Source organism: Varroa destructor, unplaced genomic scaffold (genome assembly GCF_002443255.2).
Source record: "Varroa destructor unplaced genomic scaffold, Vdes_3.0 BEIS01000003.1, whole genome shotgun sequence".
Classification (NCBI taxonomy): Eukaryota; Metazoa; Arthropoda; class Arachnida; order Mesostigmata; family Varroidae; genus Varroa; species Varroa destructor.
The window spans coordinates 38817580-38841831 of NW_019211456.1; the positions used below are offsets into that span (position 1 = coordinate 38817580).

Consider the following 24252-nt stretch of genomic DNA (forward strand, 5'->3'; position numbering starts at 1 on the left):
AGCAAGATAGTTTGCAATGTATGCAATCTTTTCAAAGTCGTATATCTTTCATTTTTCAATTTAGCATGTGCAATGGACCTAGACCATACATTGTATTCATCATCGCTAATGAAAAATATAACTCCAGCAAGATGCTCAGTATTATAACCCTTAATTATAAGACTGAATTAATTGGTTAAATAAACAGTATTATATTAAGCATGAGCTCATGTCAGGCGTACTAGCCATCGCAAGCAATACACTTAAACGTCCGGTCAGGGCATCATTTAGGCATCAAATTAAATACAAACAGACAAACAAATAGTTACGAGAGCTTTTCGATGTATTGACAGATCGGGTTCATACTGATAATTCGTTGTGCCGTAGTCATGGTGATGGTACAGACATGCCTAGGCAAACGAACTTTCGTACAGCACCTCAAAAACATATAGCGTCAGTTGATTCATTGATATAGACTTCCAGACCTGCACCAACACACCACTTCTCTCGATAGGTCGTGTTACTAAATCCACACTTTTAATATTTTCTCCTGTTTTTTTCAGACAATTTTTTATTCATGAAGAACAACAACAATAACTCATTCATCTTGATTCGTATTCGAGTCGTGAGATGATAAAATTAACTATACAGGAAGATATGGCAATCTGCACAGGAAACGAAAGAAGAGCGTTCCTAGGTATTAAACTTCAAATGGGTCCAACCGTTCAGTCGCCCTCTCCGTCTCCTACTGTCGCGATGTCTACCTATTGCCTCTGTTTCTAGCGAAGCATCGTCGCGGCCATCCGCAGCAAGCTACCGCCGTCCACATGGGTAGGCTATTCTTTTGCGCCTCTTTTATCACTGCAGTGCCACCCTTTCATCTATTCAGCAGTTGTGACAGAACGTATTATCATACCTAGTTTGCCGTGTATAGGCTCGCCAGCTACCAAAATTCTGAAATTGGATTCGCCTTTTCAAGGAACAAACTCACGCGTAGCTATCGCTGTCCTATCTACTGACTGTGCGGGCGTGCACGGTATGATTCGATTTCTTTAGACCTTCTTGAAGGTGCATCGCAACCGCAGCTTGTGTCCTTCATTTCCCGTATGAAAACGTTATAGTTCCTTAGCTCCGTGGTTATTTGTGTGAAGACCACGTTCAGTTGTCCTGAAATACAGCCACGGACGATGGTCGGCCTCGTAAAGATGTCTGTGTGCCGATTTACAATGGGTTTCGCCTAATTAGGCCATTGAATAAAAGGTAAAAATGGTCAGGACGTGCTTTGCTGTCTTTTTTTCATCTTGCAAACTAAACGGTGTCTCATTTATTGGTTTAATACGAGTTTCCGGCAGTCGATTCGACTGCTGTTTTCGATTAATTGAAAATATAGCATTCTTTCATAAATTCAACAAAGACAGCCGCAGTCTAAACATCTCTAGACAATGCTTGTAATATTGCTTGCTGACACCTCCCGACCATCAGACATAGACGTTTTATACCGCAATTTTGGGTAATAATAATTACCGTTTTGGGGACATCGGAATAACACTGGATACGTACGACCGAACACCACTGGGCAGACCCTATTTCTTGTGGGCTGAGTATGGAGCTCGGTCGTTATGATTTTTACATATTTTTGCCGAGACCATTACTTGTTATTCTCGATTTTTTTCTTGTGCCTGGCTTCACCAACCCTAATCTTCACTTGACAGCACTACGGGTTGGTGGGGAGGTATAGCAAGTTGATCCCCACCGGACCATCCGGGTACAGACCCTTAGTCACGACCACCCGTCGGGAATATTATCTTATGCCCCGCACGAAAAGTGTATTTTCGCGTCTTCCGTCAACTTGACAATGAATCAGCGTCAGTTATGAACACATGCCGTGAATTCATTTCTTTCAGCAGAAATCTGGTCCTTCTTACTCGACGAAAACATTCCTTTATTCTCTGAGAACCTCGCTAGCTACCATAGCCCGCTGCTACCATCCGTTGGTGTAACAGATAAATTCCGTAAACCGGGCAAGCCCATCCCTCAGAGCTGCGGTAGGATTTTTTTCCGTAGGGCATCTTCTTGCAGCCAAAATCTTCGTTCCTGTTATGATTCTATTTGCTTCCGAGTTAAGGCACACTAGGTGTAAGTGAATCGTCGTCGACGCCCTGTTAGCAATGTATGCCCATATCGAAAATAGCTATGTAAGAGGGACAGCAAGTCTCTATCCCTACACATTCGGCGATCAAGGCAATATGCTGTTTGCATTCTTAATCCCATGAACGTTAGGAAGTAGCTTAGCTATAGAATTGCCACCTTAGGCCTTTTCCGTGGCTGTACGTAATGCTGTGTTGTTCAAGTTCCTTGTCAAGGTACGCTTCGAGATAGCTTTGGTGACCATGTTTATTTGGTTGCCGACCAGGATAAGACTTTTATTTCGCAGGTTTTTTTGTCAATTTGCAGGATACATTGATTTTACCTGGTTTAGCAGTGTACCCTGGGCACCAGAATAAGGCCAGCTGTTATCATCCACGCTGAATTGGCATGTAGAGTTTTATTGGCGTAAACCTCGGGCTATGTGGCTATTTTGGCTTGAATTGTTACTATCAGGTCCTGCACGTCCACATGTAGCTTAATTCTATTAGGGAGATTAAGTAGGCTTAGCACATTATTACAGGCAATATTCCACAGAAGCGGCTCCACGACGAACCTTTGCCATAGGAAGCACCGTTCCTTTGCTTGTGGTCGACTTGTCCTGACTGTAACGTACATGATACAAGCGCAAGTGAATATCTCAAACCTTTACTATATATTAGGGGTGCTTTTTTTTTGATAAGCAAACGATATGATGCACATTGTGTACCAATTATACCGTATATTTATGGTTCATTCAAGCTAATCTTAGTGTGAAGAGATATATAGATATGTTTATGAGGCCAAACATAGATCCGAGATGTCTCTAGTCATGGTACATCAATGCCATATTTGCTTGCGCTGAAGCTTGAGGACACATGGGGCGACCTAGTTCGAAATAGGGTTCATGTGAACATTGTTCCGTGCTGGCAAGAGGTGAGTTGCCTAAAGCAATGTCCCCCGTAAGCATTATCGGACATAAAGCCCGAAACATTCAGGCAACCGAGACAGTCGGCAACGACTACGGACCTGAGTCAACGAATCGAAAATTCCTTTAAGTCAAGTCAAAACGTCTATTTAAACTTTACCCATTTATCCATTAATCTTCTTTTTGATTCGACGCTTTTATACCGTGCTTTTATTTAATTATTTAACGCTTGTTGTGCTCCAATTAGTTTCGATTTTTTAAAATGTAATGAGCAACGCTAGTTCGTGTCCAAACGCGTCCCTTGTGGATATTATATGCAAGAATGCTTCTCTTCAAAAATTTTTTGCTTTTTCTTTGTCTTTCATATAAGGCCCCAGGAGAATAAGATTACATTAGCGTTTTCACGTTCTTTTTGTGTCAGGGAATGCCCCCGATCCTGAAAGAGAACGTGTATTATCGCTCGAATCTTGTTTGCGTGCTACTTCTAATATTTCCTGCGTCCACCTAACATTACGCTTGCATTATCTATCCTATGTGTGTGGCGTAGCACCGTCAGGGATGGAGCACATCTACTGAATTTATAGAAGCTACATATGGTATTTTTACTGTCTGTCTATAACTAGATGTATGTCCATCGCCTTATTACAAAACGAATGATAACAGCGGCCTTGAAGTAACTACTAATCTAATTTTTAGGTTGTTTTCATACTAAAAATGGCATATGCAGAGCAACCCTGAGCTGTGCCTTTACGTTGTCTGGATTATGTCATTCGATGACTGAAAAACTATTGTTTACCGGAACGATACAGCGGTGATAACAAAAGTAAGTAAATGTGTACGTATTGTCATTTTAAAATGAAAGATAAGGCGCACCGAAAAGGAAAAACGCTATTCAAGGATCAAACTACCTCACTCGAACCAGCGCAGCTTGTTTTTAGGTATTTTAATTGCAAGATGCCGAGCAATACACGCTGGATAGTCCTTATGACTCATGGATGAGATCCTTTGCTAACAAAATCACAATGCGACATCATTACCGTTACATCGTACGTACTAATTCGGTGGAAGTCACATGCTTTACGCAGTTCTCATCTATGGATCTCAACTTGGCGTTGGCTACGCGACATGATATCGGTGTTGATACAGTGACTTCGAGCAGGATTAATAGCGGTGTTGAGTCGGCTAGCCGTTGGTCAATGGTTAGAATTATTGCATCACTCATAGCCTCGTTGTGCCTTTTGAAAGTTTGCCACAATCAGTATCGTTGCCAGCTTCCCCTGGCCCTTAATAGGACGAGCTAGCTGTGTACTATTAAGAGGGATCTACACATTGACTTCAAGTTTACCTATTTTTGCGGGCCTCGTTCTCTCGATTCCTTTAACCATAGGATGCCGTCTTTTTATTTCTCTTTTCGCTTTTCCCTACGCTTTTCACCTCAGTAGAAACTAATAGGAAGAGACATTTGCGGCCCATCTGCAGGCATTGGTTCTAGGTCCTGAATTGGGTTGCATGGCCACGCTGCCTTCGGCCAAACCTACCATAAGGACGTGTTTTCTATTATCATGACATCGATATCATTATGTCAATAGTAGACCCCTCTGCGGAGTTTACCTCTGTTCTACCCCGTTTCACCTTCCAGACTACCTTCGTCGTTTTATCATAAAGCGGATATAGTAAACGACGTATGCCGTCAGATCACCGGGAGCAAGGGCCTCGAAAGAGCTGGTTGGCGGCAGCCACCGTCGTTCTCCGTACAATTCAGTCTTCGCCCTTACCTAAATAAGAGATCTTTTTATCGAAAAACGAATGGCTCGTATATAGTGTTCGCTAATAGTGGTCGCTGGAATAATGGCAACAGCAATATCCTTTTAGTAATCAGGGTGCTTGTACTCAGCTGTTGAATTGCTTTTTATACTTGGCTTCTTTTGCAGAAATAGTCGCATGATCAGTTTAAGCGGAACGTGTCAAACGTGTGAGAAGTGACGATTGATCCAGTATGCCATAGCTGTTGTCGTTATTTGTTAAATTTCTCACCTGAATTTGAGACAGACGTTCTTTTTTTGTGTTTACTTGTTTGCTCGATCGATTGAGCCAGCGCAACAGAAGCTCAATTATTGTTGTTTTTGTAGCTTAACCACAATGCTACACAAAAGCTAGCGTAAGTGCTAAGGAAAGGAATCGCTATGATGATAAAACTGAACTATAATTGTTACAGTCCTTATAAGGAGTAGGATGTTGAGCAGCATTCTCAGGATTTAGTATTTGTATTCTGTGATATTTATCGGACTCATTTAAAACGTTTACGTGCACTTCACGCAGAAACTTAATTTGAATCGCTATTGATACAAACGAGTGCATTGAGCCATGATAACATTCTATGAAAAAAATATGACAAAAAAGTCGATGTTGACTGGCATTTCGAGTCTACGATGACTACGATCTGATACAGGGTAACGGTCATTGAAAGGTAATGGCTCTTCTAAGCGGAGAGTCTCGTGAGAGTGCTGGCGCTAATATGTCGAAAGCACACATACACATGTTGCCGCGGATGGAAACGAATGTTGCCAAGAAAAAACAAGGATGTATCGTAGCGCATCAACACGCCTAATCCCCAAAAGGCTGTCGTCCTACCTGCTCTGATCGTCTGCGAAGCTGCTCGAAGGTGGTGATAAGGAATGGGTTAATATTGTCACTTCATCCGATATTTTTATGCTATTGTTTTGGTGTTAGCCGCCAATAGAGACAGACGCTCTTTGTTTATTTCTAAGACAACTGATTATTTTTGTTTCTGATGTTTCCATGGTACCATGTGTAGTAATACAGTGTGTAGAAATGTGTTTCAATCAGCTTAATCAGCCCGGCAACGATGTTACTCTTAAGTAGCTGTACTCATGGCCTCTATATTCACCAAATAATAGCTAATTAAACTTTTGATGCATCCTGGATGTCTGATCACTTATTTGGGTAGAGACCTCGTAACGGACATAACAAACGTACATGCTCAATTATTTACTAAAATTATTTTTTTATATTCTCAAGTAGTTCTACTAAACTAAATGTACGCCCCTTTGCTTAGTGATTTTCGGCCATTTTATTAGTAACAGAATAGTCCTATCACTGTAAGACTTCTGTCATCTCTAGATAAAAAAAACTCTGACAAACCATTTTTGCACCTTCCAATTAAAACTGGGTTTAATTTAAGGACTTCTGCCGAAGTCGATGATAGTCTAAAGGTGCAAAATCCGGGCTATACAACGTATGCATTAAGGTTTCCACCCAATTTCTCTCAGTTTTTGCCAGCTAGCTAGAGATGTATGTGGTCTGGCAGACGGCACATTCTCTTTTTCGGCCTCTTTTTTTTTCAAAGACTCTTTTAATCTTGTTGGCTGTTAACGTTGGCGGATAATGTTTTCGAGGCTGTAATACACGGTTGGCGTCCAATTCCGCTAAACACATAGCATCACCTGATTTAGCAACGGTCTGGAATTGCTATATAATACGGAGCACATTTTTTTGCGTGCAAGCATTGAGCCTGTGTTCGCAGTTAGCTTGGTTTAAAATAGTTTGATAGTGGATGTTTGGCTCCTTGGCGATGTCATGACTGCTTACGCGACGACGGTCTTACTCAACTTTCGCAATAATTTCACCAACTTCTTTCACAACCGGTCGATGATTATGAGAAGCATCTTTCAGATCGAAACTCCCAGAACGAATGTGACAGGACCATTTTTAGGCCGTTTCTTCCGATAACGCATCTTTCCCATAGAGAACACAGTTTCTTCCATAAGCCTGGACAGCGTTTGTGCTTTTATCGTGGTCAGGTTATTAGCAAGAACAGAGAGCTTTCGCAGAAATGTCATCTTTAAGGAGCTTAAATAGACTTAGGCCTGAGTGACTAAAAGCATTCAAATAATTTTAGCATACCTGCTACTCCGTCGGATCTCAGCTTTCAAACGATACCTGTAACGGCCAATATCACCTGAGATGTGTAGGTTTTAAAGCCGTCTAACTAAAAGAAACCAGCAATAATTTCCTGGCAACCTAATATTATAGGTGCATATATCTTAAGTTTTGCGCAACCTATCTGTCCTACCCCGGTGAAGGGCAGGGACTTCTCAAGCCGGCTTGCTCTTTTCGCTTATCTCCTATGTGCCGTAGGGCAAGGAGATCCAACAATAATTATTCGACTGGTCGATTTGACTGTTGGCTAAAGGGCAGCAACAGAGTTTTATGTACGGTTACCTCCCTATCTGCAGGCACTTACGCATAAGGACATATACACTAGCATTGTATTTCGGCCTGGCGTCGGTGGACAACTATATCATGGTGAAATCAAAAGGCACCCTATGCAGTCAACATCAGATTCTTTTTCCGAACAGTGAAGGTCTTCCTTCTGATCATCGTTATTCAGATTTGATAATATCGCTTGTCTATTTTCTTCGGTATGTTACTAGAAATCTGCCGGATGGTATTTTCAACCCATAGTTGGATATCACGTAGGCGGTTTTACCTGACTGGGTAACCTATCTTCGGTTCTGCGACCGGATCTGGGCTACAAAAACAGGAAGAAGATGCGTTCTGGCCACTAACGTAATAGTGCCATAGTCTAATGAAAGTGTCGGTGCTTTTTGAGGATAGCTGTTAGCCATTGGAACATATTATATTGGAGCTTCGATATATTGAAGCGTCGAGCGGCACTATAGGCAGCAAACCCTCTAATTGAGGTGCAAAAGGAATCCAACAAAGAGTTCCTAGCTAGAGGTTTATGAGGTCTCCCTGGCAGCATTGACTGAAAGCAGAATTTCGCCATGCTCGTTAATGGCAAACCAGACTAGCCATTCTGCTGTGGGTCTGTTCCGTATCATCTACAACAGTAAGACAGCTGTTATGGTCTAGTGCTTATCTAATGAGGTGAAAAAGCCCAATTAACCACAGCATCTACCAATGCTGTTGTATCCTGTGCGGTTTTGCCATTTAAACGGCTACTTCTAGTTAGGTCCTTTTGATTAGAAGATGATTAAGGAGTGTATTGCCGAGTCATGGCGTTCAAGCTGATTCACCCTAGTTCCCTTTGAATCTCTGGATCATTTTTGCATATCGACGCTTGAATGGAAAGATAATTGCCTCAAAGCAGCCGTCCAGCTAATTTTGCTACCGCGGCTCATAACGTGTCCTTATAAAACACCAGTGCAATGCTTTTTGGGCCAAGTCTCTTACGAAGCAGATACAGGCGATTCTGAAGGAAGGCCTGACAGCATATACCTCGAATACAGTTTAATTAAACCATCAAGCACCAACAGACGGGAACACGTGACTGCATATCGCGGGAATATTATCTTATTATGTTTCATGTATTATATTTTTGTTTATTACAAGAAGCTGTGCAGCAGTATATTTTTCCTTGTTGCAACCCATTGCATTACGTCTAGACAGAATAGATGGGTTTTCTATTTCACCTGTAGTCAAGGGCGTCACACTGTCCCAGGTGTCACACTGTGAACTGAATAACGTTTCTGAACTTTACTCTGAGTAAACGAAAACATTTTATTTATATAAAAGATATGTGAAGGAGCTTCTCGAAATCTGCCGCATGATTGGCATCGCGTGAGTTCTACTACAAATACAAAAAAAAACTATTACAAATGCAGTGATTTTAAGCCATTCATGGATCTTGTTTGTTTGTTTCTCTATCTAGAATGTAGAACACTTGAAAAGTACATTGAACGATAGCCCGAAATCTATTCGGCTCTTCGAATCTCCTTCATATCGTAACCTATCTTCTTATTGTGGAAATGCGGATAAGAAATATTAATCTGTTTGCGTCGGTTCGCTTTTTTGCCGTTGCCTTAACGACGCAGACCTTAAACAACACGTTACCCAATTCTACGTTACAATCGTAGCAGCTGCATCTGTAAATGGTACTATCTAGTTTGCAAGCGTTGAGGAGTGTTAGTTTAAGAAGCCATTTTCTAGCGAACCGAGCGTATCGACGGGAGCTTGAAATGATGCGGCGGCTTCTCAAGCGACTGATGTGCATGCCTCGATATCTGCTCTTGCTAATCTATTTGTGTACATCTGTGGGGGATTTGGGGACGTTCACTGTTTTTCCGTGCATCGCACGTTGTTGTCATCAGTCCTAACCCGAACTCTATCGTCTCGCAGCGGCGGCGTAACAGCAAAACAAAACAGGTTTATGTTTTCTTCAAGCCTGCCCCCTACTCACTGTGCAAGGTTCTAGGCAAGGTGGACGATAGCGTTACCCTAACGATTTCACAGGCAATGACGGCGTCACCAGTTCTTACCGCTGTCGCCTCCTTGAAACGGCTCCTCAAGATCGACAAGACTCGTAGAAGTGCTTTGCCCTTATCCTAGATGAAACCAATTTACAGTGGATACCGCTGAGCATAGAAGGAGACATTTTTTAAAAAACAGCGGTGATTCCGCGCAGAATTTATATTCATCCAGAAATTGCGTAAACGATTTAATACTAAATTACGTCTAATTTTATTTCCTTAGTTGTTATTATGTTTTGCTTAACGGCTGCCAAGTTTTGGATATTAAAGTGTTTATATAAATGTGTCAGAACAAAACTACACCATTTTAATATGTTTTATTATTTAAAAGCAACTACTTAAAAAAAGAAATGCAGACATATTCAGAAACATACTTCTGGTCCAGCCTTATCCTTGACTGGAGCATCCTCTAGTAACAATTCGTATGAAGTTCTCAGTTATGACCGTAAAAACAAGTCTGTGACTTGTTATCATTATAGGGTTAGGCTGCGTCTGTGAAAATGCTGTACCACAAGCACACTATAAGCAAGCATGGAAACCTCGAGATTAAATCCGATGTCAAGGGAATCCCCTATATGTACATGCTAAAGCTATCTAGGTCGGCGATGTTTATTTATACCTGATTATTTTAGAGAAAAGTCCACCTTAGCAAATCATTGAACTTCTTCTGCGATACTGGTTAGAGCTGTAACTTCATCTAATATACATACTCGGCAAAAATAAGCCTAGGCTGTATGTGAGGCAAACTTATTGGCTTGTTTACAATTATACCAAAAGTTGTAGTTTGTCAGGCATATGCGATTCCAGGAACTTGAAGAATAGGAACAACCTCTGAAGGAACTATTTTTTGTCACAATGATCGTGCTTATTTTTGTGCAAACTTTTAATGAGATAGGGCTCGATGTGTAAACTACGCCCTGTACTTCCACCAACGCAATGTTGCAGCTGCTCTGAATATTAGTGTATACAGCCTGCCTTCGTATATACTGCAAACACAAATGGCACCTCGCTCATATCTAGACTCATGGTGAAAGTTGGAGATATTGGTCAAAAAGCTCTGATGCTTCCGCCTAGAGACTTGGGTGGCTGTCTTCGTACAGTAGGGTGATGAGGCAAACCACAACTAGCAGGCTCGTTCGAGAGCCTACTCCTACTCGTTCTTCTGCTAGATTTCCTAGCCATTCCCTTTCTTTCTTTCGCAGTAGTCTTATCCTTCCCCGACATGCGGTTTCTTCTATCCCTATGAGGCGCTCACGTCCTACGTACACGATCGGCGGCTTACCTGGAACACACATACGTATCTGTGCCTTTGTCTCGATCTTCTGCAGTCAACGCCATTGCCGCACTGTATCTAAGAGTACAGCCTTTGAGGGACGCATTCGAGGCTCGTTCTTTTGCCTCCCCGTCTTAACTTGCCATGTGGTAACAGAAGAAACCAGGCTAGCAGGCCTTGGCAATGCGGATTAGAAGACACTACACAAGTGCCACCAGAGCTACCAGTACCACTACCACCTTCAAACTAGAACAATGCATTTTCCTTTCCTTTTTCCCCTCTCGCTTGCGTTGTCAAGGCAGTACCCGAGGGCCCGCTGGCAGGAGTGTGGCAGCACTGCTTGGATATCGAAACCACATTCGGCGAAGATCGCACAAGCGGTCGGTCGATTAGACACGAACGTGTCATCCCAATTATAGTTGTGCGTTTCAGCTTTATTTCTAGTTTTTCGTTTTAGCGTTGCACAATGGCGCTCTCGACAAGCAGAAAATTGCAGTCCGCAGGGCCGTATCATGCAGACGAAGGAATTAGGTCAGTATAGTTGTACATGAAAGATATTATTAAAGACGCGTAGTTTTCTTCGTATTTGGAGTCGTGCTGCGACTATCTGAATACACATACGAAGAAGGACGTGGTGTTTATTAATGTTGCTATTCGCGATATCAATAATGGCGATAGTGGTGTAGCTTCTTGTTTTTATATGTACAGTCTCATAAAGGAATACTTGATTACAAACAATTGTACAGTTAATGCGGCGATTTATATGCGATTAAGGAAACTGTATCTCGAGGTCAATTTGTTGTAAGACTACTCCATTGTAGGTCAACTAAAATACTCCAATACTTATTGACGGATTCATGTCGAAAATTACGTAAAATCCATGACCAAACTTTGACTTGGCTGGCACCATCGAGCGAAATCCGAGATCGTTACGCTGAGACAACCATCAGAGAGTTTTTGGGGGTATATTGGCCTGCGCCAATGTTCGGCAGACGGGAACATACACTGTTGAGTGTAGGCTATATACGACAAGTAGTTATCTGAGTTTTCTGAGTAGTTCCCAAACTGCACACGCTCATACAAATGGCTGTACAATCAACGATGGCACATACCGTGCGGACGCTAGACAGAAGGGCGGTCACGGAACTTATAGCTGGAACCATCGACCTAGGAGCCGTATCGTCGATGCGACTGACTAACCAACATCACCTTCTCGTATCTACCGGAATGGCGCAGCAGCACAGCTCTCCTGTGCAAATGGAGACCTAACCGCCAGCCATGCAAATGTCATCGTCATGAACGTGGCCATCTCACCAAAGGCTGAGGGCGCATAACTCCATCACACGTCGCGCGTCTTCCAGTGACAAAAGCACCCTCAAAAGGCAGCAGACATACGAGCAGCTGAGTTGAGCACTTAGGTCGTCACGCCTCTACTTCCATTGCGAACCGCTTCCATAGCAGTTTAGCTCTACCGTTTGACGGTGGTATGACATGGTAGATGTGGCTGAGAACGAACGTGAGCGGAGAGACCATAGCCTTCAATTAAAGTTTACGCTCGCTGCTTGAGCCGCTAACGCTGGCTTGGTCTAAGTGCCAGTGACGACTGCCTTACTCCCTTCCTACTGACTACTCGTCGTTAGTCTCCCGACCCTCACTTGCGTTTCCAGTTCGCTTATCCTCTCCTGCAAACAGTGTTGCTGTGGGCGTGCTGGGAATATGTGCGTACAAGTGCATATCCGTAAAGCAGTGAGGATTGGGTCAGCTACTGTTACCGAGCCAGCTAGCTAACCATCCGCTTTACACTCACTACACAAGACTGATATGTGGGATCGGAGGGGCGGAGTACTGTTCCGTTTTTGACCGTATCCCGTTTCTCTTACCCCAGGTCTGTGCTTAAATCCTTACGTATCCGTTTCTTCTCGCTCGGCCTTCGCAGACATATTACAACCAGCTTGAAGAAACTACTCCCAGTGTATTTTCCGATCCTTTAGAGGAGGTTGGTATTGTATGGTTCTTGCCAAGTCTCTGGTTTCTCACAGAAGCAGCAGCGGCAGTGATGCGAATGCTTGTAGATACTGGGCGACCAAAATAAGTAAGTGGATGCTAGGCCAGACTGGCTGGTTAGCAGCCTGCCTACGCAGGCTACCTTTGGTCAGAGCCAACTGTTATTTCTCGAACACAATGGCTAGTACAAAGAGCAAAGGTGATAACAGGAGTCCTAATGAAACAATGGTACTTTTGTGTAATTGTCAAATGACTACAACGGCTAAGTAGCCCTTGCGTCCAACTTTTCTTTGCTAGCCAACATCCTGGACCTCTTCAAATGCTCAGAGCTAAACAACAGATGTGCAAGTCCAGATAAATATGCCAGACAAATTTATCTAACTGTATGGATTGGCGCATGTCTGCTAACTGCTATTCGGATCAGCAGTCACTTCGATGTTCCTTGCCAATCGTACTGCAGTAAGATAAGGGGCAGTGAGCAACTCAGATTAGTGCTAATTCACGGAGTGGACCACGGAGTCCCGTTAGGGGCGAAGAATCGGCTGCAGCTACTGCTTATGGCTGACGTCTTCGGGTGTTGCCGTCACTAATATTAGATGTACTAGCGATATGTCAGGTATCTTCGTTTCTGGTCGGTCTATACAGACATAGTAGTACAATTGTAGCTTGTGTTAGAGGCTGATTTCTGGGAACAGGAAGTTGGAGTCAGGCGCAGAAACTGAGTGAGTTGCGACATAAAGGCCGAGAGAAGAACAGACAGAAAGAAAGGAAAGAGATGACGGCTGAGAGAACTAAAAATGCCGAGGCAATCATACGTGGTCTGGCTACCTAAAGGGCTATAGAGTAGCAAAGAGCTTCGTCTTGTCTGCCAAAGTGCAAAGGCTGGAAGGCAGACAGGGAGTTCGGACGCGTCAACAGGGGGTCTGGCATTGGTGGCTGGTACAAGGTAAAAAGAAAATAAATGTCGACGTGTCTACTGAAGGACACACTACTCCTAACGATTAAACATATAAATTGCCGTATGACTTTTACCAAACAATCCGCAGCACCTGCGACGGCGGCGACAGCAGGCCGTGGCCGTCCACAAGGAACTGCTGGAGACGCCCCACCATGACGAATATCACAGGATTGCGCCAAACGTAACTCGTTACCCGCTGTTCTCTACGCTTTCGAGTGCACTGGGCCCAGAAGACCGCTAAAACACAATGCAATAGTAGGAAGGCGGCGCGCTGGAACACAATGAATCGTAGCGGGTGATATGCAGTGATAAAAAAAAGTGGGCCCGGCATAGTTTGTGGACGTCAGATTACATTTATTTATTTAGTCATATTCATTCTAGCCTCAGTTCATTCTGAACATGACCGCACCAAGAAGACGATAGATATTGACGAATGAACTATACCATTTTTTCTTCGCGTTTCATATAATATTGGTCTTCGTTCCGCGTACACATAAGATAATTATTCATGCGCAGAGCTTAGCAACGCCGTTGGAAACTTACATGCTATCAAAGAGGATTACCAATTTCGTTCCAGCCAGTGTGTTGCATACTTTGCATATCCTCAGAGAAGTTTACGGTAGGAGGGGCAAACATAAGAATCCGCGTCACGCAGGTTGACTGCGTCTGCCCAGAAAGCAGCAACAGATCTAACATTGTTAATTAGTAAAAAGGTGTATATCAGTCTGCGTTTTGCTGAACAGGATATTTAAACCAGACTTCGGCTGTGGATAAACAAAAGCTTGCGGCCAATGGAAGGAAAGAGGGCGTTGATCTAAACGGATCTAAGGTTTCAACTTTGAGTTAAATGATTTATATATTCACCATAGTTAGTGGTTCAGTGTTGATTGGCAGGAGCGGAGTATTCAGGATCTAGTGTAATTATTACTTCATCAAGGGTCCGCTAATCAATGACCTTAATAAGAAGTATTCTTTACACTGTCGCTAAATTCGTAGCAGTCTATATTAGAGCAGAAAGCATTTTACAGCCAGAAATTTTCTACAAAATTTACAGCCACTAGTATCCTCCTTTAAAGGCTGCTCATAAGAAATATAGAACATGTTTTATATAATATGCTTGCAGTGTGTGACTGATTTCTTTGTTTCGGAGATTCCGAGTTAACGACTTGAATAATTCAGTCAACAATCCCGGCAAAGCCTGATCGTATACTGGATTCCATCTGCGCTGGAGACGTCGTAATGTAATAGGTATTGTTCGTTATTTGCTAAACCACGCTTTACTGTCCTAGGCCATATCCGATGGCAAGGGATCAAGTCGCCAGGGTCTGTTATAGGCTGGGGATGGTCGCGATAGGTTTCGGTCGACTTAGGACGATTTCTTGTCCTTTTTGTGATTAAAAGTGGCCACGTTATGTCAAAACAAGGGTATCAGGGCAACGCAAAACGAAACAGGGCAAGAAGCTTTTCGTTAGCGAAAGGCGTCGAAGGCTTTCGAAGACAAGGCTGCGGAAAATCCACATACAACATCTTCGAGAGGATTTCGATCCACTGACATAAGATGCGGCTGCGATGGCGGCAGCGTAGACAGCTTCTACTCGCTATACCAATCTCGGCTGATTTTCTGTCCTTTTGCTACCGCGAGTCAGTGAAGCCTCTGACTCGCTGTTTCGCCAGCTAGCAGAAAGGAAACGAATCGCAACACGCCAGGCACATGTTTGCCGGCGACAAATAACCGATGTGCTAACGAATTGGCTCCAAGGCTTTATCTATGGCAGCAACGTTCTATTAGAAGACGCTATCCAAACTCTATTTGACACACACGCTAACCCGGTCCAACGTCAATACACACATGCATGCCTAACCACATGCTGCAAATAGAAGAGCGTGAAAGAAAGAAATACGAGCCGTGGGTGTAGATCTATGAGAAAAATGCCGAAGATGTCCCTAGCTTTCACGATTTGCGTCGGCCACTCTGTGCACATCTAGGTAGCAATAATACATGTCGCCAATATCTTAGAGTGATTACTTGGTTCAGGGGGCTTGGGATACTTATTTCGATAGACATTAACTCATAGGGCATCCTATACTCTAACTGCCACTACCCCTAACGTCATCGCTCTCCTCTTACTTTCCTGGACCGACCATTTCAATGGCGAGCAACTTAAAAATATATTACTCAAGACAGATTTAGAGAGACTCGGTATGGTTTCTATGAGTAGAGCATCGTAGATCAGGCCATGACTTCACAGAAAGAAGACTGAGTAGAACATCTCGAGAGAGCGATCACTCTGCGAAGATCGTCCTCTCCATCGGCTGTAGTTAATTCTGCTTGGCAACCCCGGCCTAGTCCCATCCAGACATGTATCAAAGCTTCTTAAATGGTTAAACCGGAAAGCTTGTGACAAAATATCTCAAAGAAAACTCGAAATCGAAGGACGAGCGAGAGTCGTGTGGAACAGTATGACACGTATGTCGTACGCTAACCAGGCGGATGGGAGCTTCAGTTGCAGGAACAGTCGATCTCTGATGCTGTTATGGGCACCACTGCTATTCTTGACAGGCGGTGTATTACTGCCTTTTTCTGACCGGCACGGTCAATTGTGAGGAATTGACATGATGTGTTTATTTTGTTGTACTGCTCTTCCTACTAGCCTAGTCTGGGCTAGCCGAAGGCAACAGGCTCATACTCCTGCTGCACTTTCTTTTGTCGTCTTTTTCTCTAATTACGTGGATACAAGCCATGCGGGGGTACAGAAGCAACTGTCGGGTGCCGGCCGTTACGACGGCTCGGTTCTGCTTCGACGATCGGGAGTAAAGACGGCCCAGTTTCGTAGTTGAACCACCAGGGGCAAAGGCAGTAGCAATAATAGTCGTAACACTCGCGTGTTGTACTAGTTGAAGGCAAGCATGGTAACGGCATTAACTTTTCTCGTTCTTCTCGCACTTTCGTGTCTCACTGGTCGTCTTTCGCTATTCATTGGGGGCACGTACGTCGTTAAGTGTCTTAAGAGTAAATTACACCCATTTGGAATTAGCAGACCCTCAGTCCTAGTCGCCGGTGCGGTGCGCTCTGCGTCGAAGGATCTTACCCGGACTAACAAAGAGATAGTAGGGCCGACAAAAGCCCAATTTCCTTGGACTTCTCTTTCTCTCGCTTGCCCAGCGTAAGAGTGAAAAAGCGCCTCCTAATCCTACCGCTAGCGTGCGCCTGGTTCCTGACTCGTCTCCTTTTTCCTACTTATTTTCGTAGCGCGGTCCTCCCTCATCGTGCTCCGCAGCGGACTCGTGTCGATACAGATAGTAGCGCACACTCGCTCAAGGCTGAGGAGCCGCGGCCATGCCAAAGGGACTAATTTATCACAATTCAGTTCTGAGAAGCGGCAGCAGCCGGGCACTGAGTGGCCGAAAAGTCCAAGAAGTCCTTCCTCTTCTCGTTGGCGCCGATGCCGCACCAGACAGCAGCATGCACTGGGCAGGCTGGTGGTAGATAGCCAACGAGTCTTCTGCGAGTGGTTCTGTTATATGATGTCCTCTACCGTACTTTGTGCTGGCTACTTGTCGGCAATAATATCCTGAAGGAAAAAAGAGACAAGAGAAGGCAAGTTTCTGTCGTTATTTTTGCAGCCTCTCATTTTTCTTCTGCTGCCTTTTTTACTTCTGACCGTCCTTAGGGATCATGACGCCGACGGCTTTCGATCAAAGTAGCTTTCTTCCGCTCGTTTCGCAGGGGACGGATCGGTCACTGTCTCTACACTTAGAGCGCACTCTTCCAGCAAAGGTGATCGCAGAAGCAGCAGCGAGTACTAGCAGTTCTCTCCTGATCATTCGTTCGTTCAATAAACTTCCTAGAACTACGGAGGAAATAGCGGCGACGATAATGTAGATGTCGCCGACTGAACTAACGGCGCATTTCGAGGTTGATGAGTTCGCGTGCCATCGGCAAAACTAGGAGCAGGTGCGCTATTCCTTGTCATCGCGCTGGCTCCACTATGAGCATCCGCGTACGCGTAGAATCAAAACGAGAAGAGAGAACACTTTTAGACAGTGGCAGCGCACTAAGGAAAAAAGGCCAAGGTAAAGGTATGAAAAGGACCTACGAAGGTTTTGGCGTAACGTTTTTGTCGTAGTTCAGCGATCGAGAAAGTAAGAAGATACAGAGAGAAGTGAAACGATTGGAAAAAATTTCGTCAAGAAGCGCGCGACTCTGAAAGGATAAAACAGCGAGCGTCCGATATAAACTATTCTATTCATGCTGAAGGCTACAACAGCAACTATTGCTATGACTTCCTCACTTAAAACAGTTGCTAATGCCATTGCCTTGCTCATGCGCTAAACACTATCGGCAAGGTTTCAAGAAAGGCGAATTTATTCAGATACTCTTGATTCTCGAGAGCTAGTGGGCTTGAAATGAAGGCCCATACCATTCGGGTCACGCGTCCCAAGACCGCAAGAGACGTAATACGATTAGCTGCTATTTCACGTCGGGCAAAAAGGAACTGACGAACTGGTATAATGATAACCGGTGGTCACTCTGACGAACCACCACACTAGGGGACGGACGCGGCGGTTAATAATACCATCAAACCGAGTGTTTCGTTAAGGTGATTTATGTTCAAGTCTTTAACTTCAAAGCTTTAACTTTAATGCCTTTTAATACAGTACCCCTACCTCGAGGATATTAAAAAAGCAAGCGTGATTGTTGCATTTTATTTTGTGGTAAGCTGTAAAGTAACGAAATATTTTATGACCATACATTCTATACGTTTAAAAAACTTTCTTTTCGCGCATGCGCTGCTTTTTCGTCGTGATAACATAGAAAATCATTTTTTTTTGTTAGACTCAAAATTAAGCTGTTGTTAGCGCTAGGTACTACTATATTGTTAATCAAAAAAAAAAAAACAATACTGTAGATAGAGTAACTCCTAAAGCTTACGTTTTCACACGTTGCTCATAAAATATTTTAGCATATTTATTCAATGTTCGACTAGCCAGTTATATTTGTTTACACCTGAGCCTCTTGTTTTAATCAGGTTCAGAGGGTCTAAATGAATATCTCCGTCTTACGCCAATCGGATTGAAATGTATGTTCATTCATTGTGAAATAGATGACCAAATTTAACAATTATACAGTATTGTCACCACAGCTTGCACGCACGTCTTATGCGTACTTTTGCTATTCTTTTTTAAGGACTATACCAGAGTAGGAACTGAATAAAAATCACCAACCTAAATGAATGCATACGGACAATCCTTAAAGCAAGTGCTAAAGCAGCCGGGGCTATCAATATACTACGAGAAAGTAGTTATTTTTTGATTTCCTGAAAGCCGAATATTCCGACAGTAAAGAGGCTCCGACCAAAAGACGAAGTACTGCAGGGAAGATGCAGAGAAGACAAAGCAGGCCGAGGCCACTAGCTGTTAGAAGGAACTACCTTCTACTGCGGTAGGTTAGATATTTGACTACTGCATCGATTGGAACGGTCGGGATCTGGTGGGGAAAGGATGCTCGAGGGTGAACCCAAAGATGACCTAGATCCTCTTTAGCTCTCCTGGCCAGCCCCGTTGCTCTCCTCGTTTAACTCTGCAGGGGATCGCAAGCAGGCGGCTATGACTGAATGCGATAATGATACTGGGCATAGCATTCATTCATAACAAGCAAAGGAATCTTCTATGACTCGCCATAGCGGCTTAATTCGTCGATCATTAGGTACTTCTGGAGATCAACAAGCATGCAGCTGGCTAGCTACACAGAGTTCGTCTGTTTCGTAAATACATTCGTGTTCGAGCCTTTGGTGTGACGGCGTGGGTATGTATGCGGTGAGCGATGACAGCAGCCAGGTATCGAAGGCTGTTGTTTTAGCAGAAATCATACCTCTGTCGACTTTCATTGTCGTTATTGCTGTTGTCGCCGAATGACGAACCGAATATTAGAAATGCCTATATATGCGAGAGAAATCATCTGTGTTGACATAGAAATAGAAAAAGCTAGACAAGAACTCCTTTATGTACGAGAAAAACATGGTGTTATACACTATAAAGTGTTGTAACAGAGCGGAACGTGCGATTCAAATTACTCAGCCATCTCTGTTGATTGTCTCATAAACCGCACTATATAGCCTACTTTTCGAGTCTGTAGGGGTGCTTTACCGTTCTAGCGAACGTTTATATACGTCCAAGCATACGGAACGTACTTCATAACTGTAAGTGGAATAAACCTAAAAATAGTCACCACGTGTGGCAATCAAACTCGTCTACATTTCTCAACAGAATAGACAATACGCCATTAAATTCGGCTTTATTATTGCTTCTAGTTACTCCGTCATCCTCATAGGCTTTTCTGTCCTGCAGGACAGACGTGCGGACTTTTCCTTGGAATAAATTGTCTAGTCACATCTAACTATCACGGAGAACTCTAATAGAATAGGCCCAAGATGACATGCGTTAATCCATTAGTGAATGGTTAGGAATATGAATCTTACTACAGTAAAGTACATGTTCGCATCTAATAATCTTGTTACGTTTAGTGTAGTCGATTAACAGCTGGAGAAGCCTTTGAAGGTGACTCAACTGACATTCAGTTGATAACTATTGGACGCATTCTTAGTTTGTACTTATTTGTGAACAAATGAAGGACACGTCAACAACTTTGTCGAAATTGCGTAGGTGCACTAATCTAGTACTAAGTACTAGATTTGTTTAGGGTAAACAAAGAATGTCCTCCACTACATAACTAGCCAAGCAGACGACAGCTTGAACCCTGCAGGCACAAACATGACAAGAAATAGTGATTTTTTGAAAAATAATATATACTGAACTGGCCACTGTTAGGATTCATCGCCCGGACAGCTTATGTCCATTCATCCATCTCGATTAAGCGAAATGCTAAATTGCGTCTTTTCTTTTCTGTTTTCAATGTTTCATAAGCAGACCTTATCAATGGCACACACAGACAGAAGTAAACAAGGCAGATAACGAAAAAATACAAAGGAGTCAGAGAGGAAAAGCAACAGTGGCAGTTCCCAACGAGGGCGTATATTCTTCATAACTCATAATTGTATATGAAGCACAGTATCGTGTGGCTCCACTGTATCACTTCGTAGCAATACGGCATATATAGATAGCAATGATCTCGTTTATTTAAGCTTCTTATTGCTTTGGCCGGATGTAGACCTAGGAAAAATTTAGGCTTAATTAATGAGTTTACGCTCATTTTTTTCTACGTGAGCTCCCTATAAACTCACGGCGCTACTTGGACCGAGGAGTAAAAACACTAGAACATACATATAAAACGTTACAGTAAGAAACAACACGTTAACATAGTGCCTCTGTAGTGAAGGTAACTAGCATTGTTTCTTATTGCATTTACTATGGTGCGTTTGTTCTGTGATAACAACGTTTTTAGAAATTTATCTTACACCTAAGCGGCACAACGATATTTTCGACTAGCCACCTCGCTCGATTAAATATTTTGCGGCAAAAACTACTACGGCCCTGAGTCTGTCAGCTCAAAAATTACGGTTGAATGACTAGTGCAGGTAGTCGCTACTATATGTCCAAACAAAAATATCTACACACTTTATAACCATAAAGAAAATGATGTTTTATAATGTTATCTAACCCGTCCAATTTACCACTGTTTTTGTTTCAGGAGGGCTGTTCGACAACGAGGACGACGAGCAGGACTTCGCGTTCCGCGTGGCCATCGAGCGCGTCAATAACGACCAAAGTATTTTGCTCAAATCGCGGCTAGTGCCGCGAGTGGAGCGCGTCGAGAAAGACGACTGCTTCCGGGCGACGAAGAAGGTATGCACGCTGTTACGGGAGGGCATCGCGGGCATCTTTGGACCAACATCCGACGTCACCTCGATGCATGTCCAGTCGATCTGCGACGCCCTCGACGTGCCCCACGTTGAGATGCGCTGGGACTTCCAGCTGCAACGCGATGATCTTTCCATAAACCTCTTTCCGAAGCCCTCAATTTTGGCCCAGGCTTACGTTGACCTGATCAAGACGTGGGACTGGAAATCATTTGCTCTCGTCTATGAAGACCACGAGGGTAAGTTCAAGAGGGATGTCTGACGTTAATACGCAGTTAAAATGTAGTAGAATGATAAATATCTGAGGGCTTAAAACCCTTCTAAAAGAGCTTACTTGAAAATAAATAACAGCGTAGTCGAACATAAATTACAGTTTATGCTACGTTCTACTGCTATTGCCGATCCTATCATAAACGACAAGATTTGTTATGTTCTACTATATTAGGCGTATCATAGCAACATGTAGGGCTCTAGTGTAGTTATCATTATCATTAGTATTGTAAATATATTTCAGTATACAAAAGGAGTGATGGTGAGAAGAAGAGATTTTTCTAATTTTTTTTTTAATTTTTTTTATTATTGAATGATATTAAAATATGCTACTTAACTTGGTAGGAAGTTTCTATCAAGTAATAATGCATTACACAAGGTTTGATTGTCCCACTAAGCATACGTATCTTAAGGTCTTCAAAAATAGGATAATTAGATTATTTACACCGTTTCTCTGTATTATTCGAATGATTATAAATTTTTTTTGAGAAGATTTTCGATTCAATGAACGGCAACGTTCAAGATCGGAAGTGGGGGGTTCCAACTGATCTTTCAAAACACATGCTAGGTCATATAGGCATATGTTCGGCATAGTGTAGGTTAACTTTTGAAAAAAACGTCGCTCTCCATGTAGCGCATTCTATATTTACTTGTGGTGTTTCAGGCATTGAAGCATAGTTTAATTTCGTAGCTCGAACTGAAATTCTAATCTTTTATAGGGTACCACCAGTTCTATGCGCGACGATTCCGAAGCAAAAGGTTTTGTATAAACAACGATTCGAGTCCATTTCGACGACCATGGGCTTTTAAAACATGACTGTCCTCTTATTTTCCTTTCTAGCTCACAGATTGTAACCCGAAAGCAAAAGACAAACGTCTAAGAGGCACGTTTTAGACTTAAAGACCGATTCGTATCGCAAACATAGAACCGGTCTTTAGACTTACTCTTTGTTGCTTTCGTGTCCTTAGAGATTCTAAGCCTTTTTCGAGGTTAAAGAGTAATAGGAATCCAGGAGTCTAGAAATGAGAGAAGCTTCGAAGGGCTGCCATTCTCACCAGTCACCAAATCACACTTAAGGTGAGCTTTCTCTAGGTTTCGGGGTAGCTTCTTGATCAGACACTCCGCTGCCCATTTCCCTTCACTCAGCCTTTTGTTTCAGTAAGATCACGCCCTCCCAGGCGGGACCGCACTTTACAAGTCCTTTTCCTAACGAAGGCTAAATGCTGAACGGTAGGCGACGATTGAATGTTAAGGAAGGACTTAGATTGCTTTTTTTTTTTATTTTTACCATAACATTTACCATAAACTCGATATACGGACAACGATTTTAGCAGTTGCTAAATAATTGAATATGTTAGACTCAGCAGAATGGTATCTGTGCTCAGCTTCTTTCTTTATTCCTAATGTCGTTTTCTGAGCTAAGACATTCGTTATCGGCTTGGATCTAAAACTTTTCCAACTAACGCTTTCAAAAACCAGAGAAACCTTTGTTCTTCTCTAACAGAAGAAAAAGGTGCCTATTGAGCCACTAAATGAGGAAAGTTAATGGTAATGGTAGTATTATGTTTGCGTACCTGAGTCACACGATGATATCATTACACTTCACATCACCTGCCCCGGTCCGTGATGACCTTCAGCAACGCGTTACAGGACTAGCTTCTTCAGTTCTCCCATCCTTTGCTGTCCTATGTTAGTACTCTCTTATTGTTTCCATGTTTTCGAAGCTTTTCCCTAAGTCATACTATCGAACTGAATCCATCGTTGGTATTTCCGATTACTAGCAATACTACAAAGAAAACCACCCGCATAACGTCCACCGCAAATGTTCGGAGAACGGAGTCCGAAAGTAGCCGTCCTGTTTACTCATCCTACTCTCATGAATCAAAGTGTATAGTTCCCCTACAAGTCCCCCCTAGAGAAAAACTTACTGACATGGGTCAGTTGCAGGTACCTGAGTGTCTGTCTGTCAGTGTGTTTGTCTGTCGGCCTCCGTGACGAGATGGACTCGACTGCAGAGGAACAAAAGTGCCCTCCTTATCTCTCCTTCCATCTCTGTTCCTCGTTTTCGGTCACTTTTCCGTTCTCCTTCAATGGCAATTCGCCTTCGTGGGTTAGCCGGACCTTCTCTTTCTTTTTCTTTTAGCCGTCTTTTTCGTCGATCCACGGTCGCTCTATCAGCCGTTCGGTGGGTCTTGGCGCTTTTGCGTCTCGCGGCGTTTCCGTCGAACGAATCGCTCCGCCTGGTGCCTGCCGATTCCTTCACGTTTACGCGACTCGAGGCATTGCCTCGGGAAGAAATCGCGATAAAAAGTTTCTATTGGCACTCCTCTACCCTACTGCAGCACACTGGGTGTTGTTGATGATGGTGCACCGTTCTGAGGATTGCAAAGGCTGGCAGGCAGAGAGGCAACGAAGCGGGCGCGTCGAGAACAGATATAGTAAAATGCTGCTGCTGGCGATGGCCTGGTAGGGCTCGACTGAGCAGAGAAGAGACTCGCTCATCAGAATTGTTCACTGCTACGAGTGCTACTAGACTGTCATCAAAACTGCCGCAGCAGTGGCAGTCCCCCTACTAGTCAGCCCTTCCCCCTTCACCACCTCTTCA

At 43.3% G+C, this 24252-nt stretch overlaps 1 protein-coding gene across 8 annotated transcripts in view; it reads left to right on the forward strand.

Annotated features, from left to right (window-relative positions):
- LOC111246347 (glutamate receptor ionotropic, kainate 2-like) overlaps nt 1-24252 on the forward strand; it is a 294379-nt gene that overhangs the window by 174672 nt on the left and 95455 nt on the right. For 4 of the 8 annotated variants that reach the window (XM_086984972.1, XM_086984973.1, XM_086984971.1 and 1 more), the window contains exons 2-3: nt 543-810; nt 21208-21615. In XM_086984972.1, the coding sequence (XP_086841098.1) occupies nt 807-810; nt 21208-21615 (412 nt within the window). In that variant the 5' untranslated portion in view covers nt 543-806. Of the gene's footprint in view, nt 1-542; nt 811-3727; nt 3855-10861; nt 11129-21207; nt 21616-24252 lie in introns of those variants that run through there. The other 4 variants (XM_022795808.2, XM_086984976.1, XM_086984975.1 and 1 more) reach the window with 3 other exon arrangements.